General features: G+C 46.0%; 1 protein-coding gene across 3 annotated transcripts in view; it reads left to right on the forward strand.

Moving 5' to 3' along the window:
* Positions 1 to 12,302, forward strand: part of WSCD2 (WSC domain sialate O sulfotransferase 2) — a 221,757-nt gene that overhangs the window by 80,941 nt on the left and 128,514 nt on the right. For 2 of the 3 annotated variants that reach the window (XM_075898761.2, XM_014572916.4), the window contains exon 2: positions 4,034 to 5,111. In XM_075898761.2, coding sequence (XP_075754876.2) covers positions 4,742 to 5,111 — 370 coding nt within the window. In that variant the 5' untranslated portion in view covers positions 4,034 to 4,741. Of the gene's footprint in view, positions 1 to 4,033; positions 5,112 to 12,302 lie in introns of those variants that run through there. The other variant, XM_089775177.1, reaches the window with a different exon arrangement.

The raw sequence follows: 12,302 nt of genomic DNA on the forward strand, positions 1-12,302 counted from the left end.
CACCTCACTGCTTACCCCTTTCTCCAGATCATTTATGAATAAGTTGAACAGGATTGGTCCCAGGACTGACCCTTGGGGGACACCACTAGTTACCCCTCTCCATTCTGAAAATTTACCATTTATTCCTACCCTTTGTTTCCTGTCTTTTAACCAGTTCTCAATCCAAGAAAGGACCTTCCCTCTTATCCCATGACAATGTAATTTACACAAGAGCCTTTGGTGAGGGACCTTGTCAAAGGCTTTTGGAAAATCTAAGTATACTATATCTACTGGATCCCCCTTGTCTGCATGTTTGTTAACCCCTTCAAAGAACTCTAATATATTAGTAAGATATGATTTCCCTTTACAGAAACCATGTTGACTTTTGTACAACAAATTATGTTCTTCTACGTGCCTGACAATTTTATTCTTTACTATTGTTTCGACTAATTTGCCTGGTACTGAAGTTAAACTTACCAGTCTGTAATTGCCAGGATTGCCTCTAGAGTCCTTTTTAAATATTGGTGTCATATTAGCTACCTTACAGTCATTAGGTACAGAAGCCGATTTAAAGGATAGGTTACAAACCACAGATGATAGTTCTGCAGTTTCCCATTTGAGTTATTTTAGAACCCTTGCATGAATGCCATCTGGTCCCGGTGATTTGTTAACATTAAGTTTTTCTATTTGTTCCAAAACCTCCTCTAATGACACTTCAATCCAGGACAGCTCCTCAGATTCATCACTCACAAAGGACGGTTCAGATTTGGGAATCTCCCTAACATCCTCAGGCGTGAAGACTGAAGCAAAGAAATCAATTAGTTTCTCTGCAATGGCTTTATCGTCCTTGATTGCTCCTTTTATATTTCGATCGTCTAGGGGACCCACTGGTTTTTTAGCAGGCTTCCTGCTTCTGATGTACTTAAAAAACATTTTGCTATTGCTTTTTGAGTTTTTTGCTAGTTGTTCCTTAAAATTTTTTTTTGCTTTTCTTATTACATTTTTACACATGATTTGACAGTGTTTATGTTCCTTTCTATTTATCTCACTAGGATTGGACTTCCACTTCTTGAAGGATGCCTTTTTTGTCCCTCACTGCTTCTTTTACATGGTGGTTAAGCCACGGTGACTCTTTTTTATGTCTCTTACTATGTTTTTTTAATTTGGGGTATACATTTAAGTTGGGCTTCTATTATGGTGTCTTTAAAAAGTTTCCATGCATCTTGCAGGGATTTGGCTCTAGTCACTGTGCCTTTTAATTTCTGTTTAACTAACCTCCTCATTTTTGTGTAATTTCCTTTTTTGAAATTAAATGCCAGAGTGCTGGACTGCTGAGGTGTTCTTCCCACCACAGGAATGCTAAATGTTATTATTATGGTCACTATTCCCAAGCGGTCCTGTAATAGTTATCTCCTGGACCTGATCCTGCGCTCCACTCAGGACTAAATTGAGAATTGCCTCTTCCCTGTGGGTTCCTGTACCAGCTGCTCCAAGAAGCAGTCATTTAAGCCATTGAGGAATTTTATCTCTGCTTCTCTTCCTGAGGTGACATGTACCCAGTCAATATGGGGATAATTAAAATCCCCTATTAAAATCCCCAACCTTATAGTAGCCGCATCTAGGTTGTATCTCCCTAGTTTATTAATAAGAAGGTCATGGGAGACCAATGCTTTATTAAAGTCTAGGTGTACCACATCCTCCCTTCTCCCGTATCCACAAGGATACATTTCATCAGGCCATGGTGACTTGCAGGCATCTCATTTTTAACTTTTTCTTTTTTCGTTTTAACTTCTAACCCTACCCCATTTCCAGTAGCATTCACTGTGTTCGGCATCCTGTCACCATAAATCTTCTGGATGAAAACTGAAACAAAGAAGTTATTAATCACCTCTGCCATTTTCATGTTTTCTGTTATTGTTTCTCCCTCCTCACTGAGCAATGGGCTTACTCTGTCTTTGGTTTTCCTTTTGCTTCCAATATATTTGTAGAATGTCTCCTTTATGTCTCTAGCTAGATTGGGCTCATTCTATGCCTTCATTTTTCTAATCTTGCCCCTGCATGTTTGTGTTATTTGCTTATATTCATCTTTTGTAATTTGACCTAGTTTCCACTTTTTATATGACTCCTTTTTGATTTTTAGATGATGTAAGATCTCCTGGTTCAGCCAAGTGGTCTCTTGCCTTACTTTCTATCTTTCCTACGCAACAGAATAGTTTGCTTTTGGGCCCTTAATCATGTCTCTTTGAAAAACTGCCAACTCTCTTCAGTTGTTTTTCCTCTTGCTCTTGCTTCCCATGGGACTTACCTGCCAGCTCTCTGAACTTACCAAAATCTGCCTTCCTGAAATCCATTGTGTCTTTTTTGCTGTTCTCCCTTCTCATGCACTAGAAATTGCCTTTGTAGTGCACTAACCAGTTAATATCTTTGTTCAAGCCCAAGTTGATAGTGTTGAACTTGTAAATGAATTCCAATTCAGCTGTCTCCCTTTGTAATCGGGCGATAAAATTGCTTTGTAGAAGAATGGCTTCCTGAAGGGTGTTTTACCCACAACAACTCATGACCTAATACATTTGTTAGTCTCTAAGGGTATGTCTAGACTACATGCCTCTGTCACCAGAAGCATGTAAATTAGACTACCCGACATAGTCAATGAAGTGGGGATTTAAATATCCCCCACTTCATTAAAATAAAAATGGCTGCCGCGCTGTGCCGGCTCAGCTGATCGATCGACAAGGGAAGCCTTTGTCGACTGCTCCTGTAAACCTTGTTTCACGAGGCATAAAGGAGCGGTCGACCGATCTGCGTCTTGACTGCCGCGCTGTGCCGACGATCAGCTGAGCCGGCACAGCGCGGCGGCCATTTTTATTTTAATGAAGTGGGGGATATTTAAATCCTCGCTTCATTGACTATGTCAGGTAGTCTAATTTACATGCCTCTGGTGACAGAGGCATGTAGTTTAGATATACCCTAAGGTGCCAGAGAACTGCTCATTGGTTTTACAGTTTAAGGTTTAGCTGTCCCTTTAATAAGACAATGTTGGTGGATGCACTTTGTATGAAATGCTGCAGTCCTTTGCAGGCTGATTGAAAGATTTAGCATCGGTACAGGATTTGGAGTGGAAGGAAAGGTAATTAAAATACAACTCCATGCAAAACAGGCTGACCAATAGACTGGAAACATCAGAAATCCCTTTTTAAATAGCTACATAGGAAAGTGTCAAAGAGTCTGGTCTAATTATAAGGACTGAAATTATTTTGGACAATACATCTGGGAATCTGCAAACAGCTTAGGACAGGTCTACATTGATGGAGAAAATCAGTGTAAGATAGGCAATTCCAATTATAACAATTGTGTAGCTAGAGTCAACATACCTTCCATTGATTTTCTTGGGCTGCCCGAAAGTGGGAGGTTGACAGGTAAAACTCTTCCATCAACTTCCCTTATTCCTCACAGTCACAAAGAGTACTGAGTTTGACTGGGCACCCTCAGCATTTGATTTAGTGGGTCTTTGCCAGACCCACTAAATCAAACCGCATAAGATTCATTGCCAGAGCACTGATCTTCCAGCAAGTAGAAACATGGCCTTTGTGTCCCAGTTTTATTCATATAATATTGTGATGAAGTAGATATGTTGGTAGGTGGGGGGAGGGAGAGAGAATGTGTGTGTATTGCTATTCTCCACTTGATGACTTCATAACTCACCTGTATGACATAGGCCCTATACTGCTGATAGCTAATAGGGATTCTCCCTTCATTGGCAGGGCCCTGTTATTTTTAAATTTGATTTCTATCCTAGTGGAATCCAGGAAATTCCAAGTGTCCATAACGTGCAACATAGTGACAACTGTAAGGTGCCTGGACAGTATTGGATTTCCTCTAATAATAGCTTAATTTGCAAATGTCCCAGACTGCTAAGTTTCAAAAGGAAAGAAGAGGTCTTGTGTTTTATCTTGACTGGGATCGGAGAGTCTGAGGGAGGCCTGCAGCTTCAAATGCTGTAAATCTCTCCCTTCAAAATACTTTCCTAATCATTGTCTTTCCTTTTGACTCACAGGTGGAGATTTCTTGTGCTGAGACCGAAATGAATGGAGATGCATTGAACAAAGGGGTCCAGTTAGTATTCCGTACCTGGAGACGCATCCAGGGACCTTTCATTCTTTCGCTGAAAAAGAGACGGTGCCATTTCCATGACAGAAATGCCTGCAAGAACCAGTGCTGAGGAGCTGAAAGCTGAGAGAGCCAGGGAGGGGAGCTGTGTCAGCTGATCAGCTTTCAAATCACCTTCAAACATTCAACTTTCTTAACATGATCCCGCCATCCTTGGAGTCTCCAGGGTACCCTGTAGGAACGTTAACAGGAGCAGAATGAAATGGAGCCAACTGGGACTGACTGCGTTTTGCTGTGAGAAATACCTCGTTTTCTTAGCCTGAAAGGGGAACTGAAACATATACTCTCCAGCACCTACCCCTGCCCCTTTGGACTAGATAGAGTTCTAAAATATTTTTGTATGAGTTCAGCATGCAGTTCTGATCTGGTTTTGTGACTACCTATTGATCCCAAAACAATACCAAGGGGAATACTTCAGCAATTGAACCAGTAGAGCAGGATGGCTGACAAAAGGCCATTGTCCTCTCTTTCCCACTTAGCTTATATCAGCCGGTTTTGACCCCAGTCTTGTGCACTTGAAGCTAGAGTTGCAAGACGATTGTTGCTGTCTTTCCTCTGCAACTTCCCCTAATACAAGGCGAGTAATGAAGGCGCTATGGCGAAGTTATTGGTAAAGTTCCAGCGTTATTTTCGGCGGAAACCTGTGCGCTTCTTCACCCTGATCGCACTGTACCTGACGGCCGGCAGCTTGGTGTTTCTGCATGCTGGGTTTGCTGGGGAGCCCACCATCTCAGAGAATGAACCCAACCCCTTGGAAGGCACCAGTGAAGGAACAGAGTTTCAGTACCTAGGAGTGGTTCAGCTTGGAAGGGGTTTCAAGGAGACTCCAGAGACCCGGAATTCTGTCCGGAGGTTTGGGCCTTGGTTCAAGAGTGTTTCCAAGGATATGCCTGAGAGGAACAAAATGGGGGCCCGGAGCAGAGCTCTCAAAGGGAGGAAGGTCCGCGAGAAAGAGGAGGACCGAGGTAAGAGTCCCATGGGGCTTGGGGAGACTGTCTGAATATCAGCATATATTCACACCAGGGAAAAGGCAACAACTCCCAGCAAACCTCTGGAGCAAACTCCTGGCCCTGCAGGAATCAAGGGGAGTTTTGTTACTGATATTTGTTCATCCATCTCCTGGAGGGACATTTTCCATGGGCTTTATTGATTCTGGTTTTCAAAATTCACTCAAGCCAGCTTCCCCCACATCCTTTGGGATGTACTGCCAGCCAGTAGAAATTTGTTTCCCAGATATTCAGCTTGAATTTTCCTTTGCTCATTTTCATTTCATAATAAGTTTTAGTCCTAGGCCCTCCGACCAAAACAATCCACCTCCCTCTGAGATGTTTATAAGAGGAGCTTGAGAACATCCAGCTCTCCTTCTGGGAACTTTAATGAGGGTAACTCCCAGGGGAAGAAAAACACAAGTTGAATCTTGGAGCCAATTTATGTCCCCTTGACCTTACCAATGTAAGTATGCTCTTGTGTCTCTTGCATTGAGCGAGCCTCATTTTCTAGGCACCCCTTGATCTCAGTAATACAATGTTATGTCTCCATGGACTTCAGTGGAGTTACTCTGAATTTACATTGGTGTAACTGAGATTAACCAGAGTCTTTCTTTTGCCCGGTGTTTTTACTGGTGCCTCCCTGGGAGGAACACTAATCTGAAAGCCACCTTATCTTTTCCCATGGTGGTGGGGGGAAGAAGCATTGGACTCCACTCATTTTTAATATTCCAACTGGTCACCTAATTGAAAGGCTGAGAAAGCCTGAATCCTAAACATTCAAGTGAGTTTCTCTTTCTGAGGCTTCCTGCACATTGGAACTGATCGGGTAGCACTGCAGCAAATCAGTGATGTTTCTAAGCCAGCCAAAGAGCTTGCCCCAAAATCAACATCCTCAATGTCTTTGTGTCTACGTGAACCATACATTCCTGAGCTGTTTAGCTTTGGCAATGTGAAGGGGGTCCCAGAGGGCACTGCAGACAAACAACTGTCAGTTCATCCTAAGCCCCTTGAAACATATATTATCTCTGTTTTAAATGAAACCTGCTACCCTCCGCTGACAGTGTCTTTTGTGTGGTGACTGATTGCTCTGTTTCTGATGTGCTTATCATCTCTGAGAAGCTAATTTACAGTCCCCTGACAAGGCAGTTATTTTATGAGGAGTACAGAGCTATCACAGGTTCTGTTTCTTTACCAAGTTGCATGGCTTAGCTAGCTTGTACATTCCCAGTAATTTTTTTCCATTATGATATTTCTGGAGAGGCAGCACATCTTACATTTTGTTAGCACGAAAAGACACCCTCCCTCTTTTTGCTTAACTCTGTCCTGTATGGGTGTACACAGAGGAGACTGCAAAAGCCAAGTAAACTCAAAACCAATTTAAGAAGCTCCCCAATTTCCTCCTCCCGTTCTTAACATTCACACTGCTCCATGAGGAGAGTCTAAAAAGTTTCCAGGCCATTGGTAGAAAGTGTGTGGAGAATGGATCAGTTGCTGTTTACTCCAGTGCTGTAGTTATTCTTGTTGCTCATCCTGAAGTATTTGCCAGACTGCCAGCCCAGACAATCACTTTTTTGCCTTTGATTATGAAGGCGCCTTATCACCGTATTGCTATTTCTTCTGGTATGCCTCAGATACTTGATGTGGGCATTTTGGATGAAATGCCTTCTAAAGAAATGGGAGATTAAAATACAGGCAATTACTTTTGCAGTAAACTCTCAGATTTGATGTCTGCAAGTTCTGAGATCCCCGCTGTACTTCTCTCTGTATGCAAATAATGTATAATGTATTCGGGCTTGGCTAAAATGTTAATTACCCAGGATAAGCTAATTAGGTAGTGCTCATTGGTTTTTAAAAGGTCACTTATTTACCCATTGGATAAGTATATGCAGACAAACAGTCTCTGAGGTGCCCTAAGGTTCCATGTGTGAGTTTACATATTCAGAAGTGCTCACTACATCTGGCTTTCTCCATTTTGGGGCCTACTCCAGGCAAGCAGAGGGGTGCTCTGTACCTCTGGCAATCAGACCCCAAATTGCTCAAGCTGAGCACCCAAAATGAGGGGCCACTTTTTAAAAATCCAGTCCAGAATTCCAGGGTTAATATAGGTTGAACCTCTCTAGTCCAGCACCCTTGGGACCAGACAGGTGCCGAACCAACAAATTTGCCTGACCATGGGAGGTCAGTATTGTCTAGCAGCATTACCGCTTCCACTGCTTGCTGGGCTTTCTAGAAGACATTTAGGGGTAAATTAGAGGTAAATAACAGCACAGAACACTGAGAGCCAGGACTGATAGCTGAAAACAAGCTTTATGGGACTGCGGGAAATTTGGCTACACCCATGATAAGTGGACATCCGGCTAACTACAATCATACCAAACCATGGATGTTGCCAGATCAGAGAGTATCAGACTAGAGAGGTTCAACCTGTACTTCATACCGAGGATAAACCTCCCTCTAGAAAATTGTCCTACATATGTTGATAGAATGAAATATCAGACAACAGCAACAGAATGAGATGTCAGGAGAGTACCCATGATGACACAAAATTACCTGCAATCAATGTTCCCCGATTTGAAGATGAAGGGGAACGGTACATTTACAAAGCAGTTAGACTCTGCAAATACACTGTATCTGGAGTTCTCAATCTACTGTTTTTCCCCCCGTGAAGCACTAACTTGCATCTTCGGCTGAGTGTGAATGCTGTTACAATTTGTTGTCATTAATAAAGTGGGCTGGTGTGAAGAAGCAATACAGCATGTTGCTACAGTACAGTGCACCTGTGACAGCAGCATAATGGATTGCCTTGGTATTTAGGGAAATAGCTGCAGCATTCTCCATTATGGGAACCCAAAATGAAACAAGAAATGGCAGTAGTAACTAGTGAGGTTATCACCAGAAGCAGATTCAAGCCCTGTAGATGATTTCTTTCCATAGCTTTTCCCGGGAAAGGCTTGTGTGAACTTTCAACCATGCAAAAGGCCATATTGTCGCCAACATTTGTTTTTAATTGCTGGGTGCTTTTCTGTGGTAAAAACACACAATTAAAAATACAGTACAGCCACAGGAAAGTGGAGGAATTCTGCAAAACCAGACAATCCCATAGCAAGCCATTAGGAAGCTAAGCCTGTGAAAGAATAGCATTCACACATCCCCCTCTTGTGAACTAATTCAGTGTCTCTCTATCTGTTCCCCAGGATAATTCTGTTCTCTTCATTTGGAAAGTGAACCCATCTAGTTTAGTAGGTGGGTTACAAGATGATCCCCTATCCCCAGGCTTTCCCCCTCTTGGTCATATGCTGGCATCTGGCTCATACAAACTTCAAAAAAACCTCAGCAACAAATGGCAAATGAATAAAATGATTTAATTAATTCACAGCAAATGTTTCGACCCATTCTGGTTACAGGGTTCAATGTTTGTGGTCCTGGCCCATGGGGGTGCAAAGGAGGATTGTAGAAAATATAAAGGAAGTGAGATGTGCCAGATTCACAAGAGGAGATGACTTTTTTCATCTGTTCTCTGAATATGATCCCAGGGTGTTAGCTTTACAGCTGAATATCCCAGGACATTTTTCAGCATCAGCCCCTTTGTGCAGAATCGGTGCAAGGAGGGGCCATAACATTCAAGGATAGACAGGCTAATTCGGATCAACTTTCACCTTGTGCTCCTAATGGCATGGGGGGTATTGTGGTGCACAGCACCCTCTCAGCAAATGCTCCTTAAGAAACAGGATTAGGCCAAAAACACTACCCCTACGTGCTGCAAGAGGTGTGTTCAAGTGACTGCAGCCCTGAAAACAGACAGGGGCTCATCTCCACACTGTGGGGGCATAAATGATCATTAACTGGCTGGTATTTTGTGTTCCATTTGGAATTCCTCTGCATTTCCTTTAGATTATGGTCACCAACCAGTAGATCAGGATCTACCAGTAGATCTTGGAGCCTCTGACAGGGGATCCTGACTGGTTTGGCCTGGAAGCTATTGAGCACTGGCACTTCAGTTTCCCCTCCCCTTCAGGCTGCACATCTCCTGCCCTTTGCCTTGGAACTGCCCCTTGGGAGCCTCCTGCTTGCTGTGCAGAGAATGGGAGGGACAAAGGGGGGCACTAACGTCCAGAGTCCCTCCTCCCTCCACTTCTGTACCCCATCTCCACACAGAGAGAAGGGGATGGAGGTAGCATGGAAACACAAATCTCTGTCACTCTCACACCCTGTGTGTGTCTCTGTCATTCTCACAAACCTGCACTATCCTTCCCTCTCATCTTCTGACCCAACATACATGAGGGGTTGTTGTTACTTTTACTGCTTGCAAAGTGGGTTATTTTTGGTTTTTGACTGGTCTGGGCATTTCATAACTTTCATTTCTCTCTTATGCTTAAATTTAATTCTTTGAGGAGTGAGTTCTAAAATGCTGAACCTGTCTTAGCTGGGATAATTATCCCTGTGGTAATTGCTGCTCTGGGAAGTGGCTGGCATGTCCCTGCAGCTCCTAAGTCAGAGCAGGGGGTCTCCACATGCTGCCCTTCCCTGCAGCTCCCATCATATATATAGTAGCCCAGTGTCTGTGAGTCTGTAACGCTGACGTACACGGCCATGCCCCCTGACCATGTACATCAGTGCCCCACCTTCCTTCCCCTCTGGCCAGGGCCCTGCTGAGTGCCGCTTGCGCTGTGCCACTCAGCTGGGCCCAGGCCCAGAAGGCAAGGGGGGCAGGACACTGGCATACATGACCAGGAGGCAGGGCCTTGAACGTCACCACTCCGCCCCTCCCCCCTCTTCGCAATGCTCAGCTGGGCCACCACAGGGAAGCCCAAACAGCTGCTTGCTCCCCCACAGTGGCCCGGCTGAGGGGTGCAGAAGTCAGCCAAGTGCCACAGCCGGAGCAGGGGGGGCAGGGAGAGATGGAGAGACCAGAGTCTCAGAGTCTCAGACCAACATGGAGGAGAAACCTGAAATTCCCATCTTATGATGGGCTAATTGTTCAATAATGGAGAGCTGTGGCCTGCAGAGTTGATGCCTTTAGATGCGAGGCAGCACATGGGACCATGGAGCCTCTGCTGTACACATAGGTGCAGGGGGCCAGGGTAGGGATGAGTCTGCCTTAACTCCACTGCTCTATCCCCAGGAAGCTGGCTGGCTGCTCCCAGGGTGAGTGGGACTTGAACCCGAGCCCAAACCCTAGCCCCGGGTACATGCCTTATCCACTAGGCCACTCCAGCACTACTTTCTTTCCTCTAGAGCAGGGGTTCCCAAACTTTTTGACACGGGGACCAGTAAATCCATTCACGAACTTTTGGAGGACCGGTAATATTCATTTGCATATTTGCATATTCATTAATCAAATGATGAATATTCAAATAAGTTGTTTCTGGTCCTCCCAAAACCCCCAGTGCCAGTCTTAGCAAAGCTTTTTGATATGGTCACTCACAATATTCTTGCCAGCAAGTTAAGGAATATGGATTGGATAAATGGACTGTAAGATAGACAGAAAGCTGGTTAGACCAGGGTTTCCCAAACTTTTTACTTTCGTTGGAACCCTTTTTTTCCCAATACTGCTTTTTGCAGCCCAAAAATATAAACACATAAAAAACAAACTGAGAAAATACCAGACGTATAACATGTCTGGCATTTTCTCATTAGGTAAGTTGTATTAGTACTAGATATATCAATGTATCAAGATGTATCAGTTTGTAGTTTCAAACTGCCTGGCTGGTAAATGTGCTCAGGCTGCATGAGTGTGTCTACCAGCCAGACAGTTCGCAACTACTCGAGGGGTGTGTGTGTGTGGGACAACTACCCGAGGGGTGTGTGTGTGTGGGGGGGGGAGGGAAACAATAGACTCTCTGGGCCGGACTAACTCATGCTTTGTGGGGGGAGGGGAGGAGACGGGGCAGCATCCCAAGATCTACATATGGCCAGGTCATTCCTCCCCCCTGTGCCTTGGCCAGCCCCACTTCCCCCAACCCCCTCCTGGGCAGCCAGGTCCCCCCCCCCCACTTCTCCTCCCAATCCCCTTGGCCACTCCCCCCTGGCCAGCCCCGCTTCTGGTGGCCACTTCTCTCCCCCCCCATCTTCCCCGGCCAGCTCCCTGCCCCCAACCTTGCACCCCCCAGCAACCCTACTTCCACCAGCCCCCCAATATCCCCAGCCTGCCCTGATTCCCCTGATTCCCCCATCCAGTGCTGCTTCCCATGACCAGCTCTCCCCTCCTCCTCCCCCGCTCGTTCCCTTCCCCATTGAAGGGCTGGAGGCCACTGGGGCCCAGCAAAGACTTTTAAATCCTGGGCTGTAACATCACCTCACGTCACACCCAGGCATCCTCCCCACCCTCCCCACCCACAGGCAGCAGCAGGCAGTGATGAGGAGCCGCGCATGGCAGGGACACTCTGGGGGCAGGGCAGGGTGACGCACAGCAGGGGACCTGCGCCCATGCCAGGGGAGAGATCCAGCTCCACATATCAGAGGAGCAGGTCTCCCAGCTCTGTAACTCACCTGCACTTCCGGGTTCAGGGCCCAAATTGGCCTAAGGCCAGCCCTGCTGGCAGGTATGCTGAGGCCCAGTATTTTTTCCCCCACAGCCCGGTACCAGGCCACGGCCCATAGTTTGGGGAACGCTGCTCCCAAGGGTCCCTTACTCTCTGTAGACTGTTTGGTCACTCACAGGGCAGGTAGGACAGGGCTTGAACCCATCATTCCATGCACCCTAGGCAAATGAGCTGTCCCCTAAGCCACACCAGAGCCCACCCTACTGCCCCACCTTCAGGGCATCCCTTATCCTGCCTTCCTAATGCAGGTGCCAGTTCCATCCCTGGGGCTGCTGGTGTTGGCTGCCAGGCTGCTGCATTGGTGGGTGGAGTGTGGGCCAGGGGGAACTTGAGTCCACCACACTGTGCTTCAGATGGTGAAGTCATATTCCCTGTGCCACTCCAGAGCCCACCCTACCTCCCTACCTTCAGAGGGTCCCTCGTCCTTCTTTCCTAATGTGGAAGCCAGCTGGATCCCTGGGGCAGCCTCTGTTCACTGTCTGGCTGCTCCCAGGGTAGGTAGAGGGGAGAGGGACTCAAGCCACCCAACCTGCACTCCCCAGGAAAAGGCCCTATCCCCTACTCCACTCCAGAACCCAGCCCAGCTCCCTACCTTCAGGGTGTCTCCTCCCACATTCTGAAACCC

This window comes from Pelodiscus sinensis, chromosome Z, assembly GCF_052426305.1.
Source record: "Pelodiscus sinensis isolate ZL-2025 chromosome Z, ASM5242630v1, whole genome shotgun sequence".
Taxonomy (NCBI): domain Eukaryota; kingdom Metazoa; phylum Chordata; order Testudines; family Trionychidae; genus Pelodiscus; species Pelodiscus sinensis.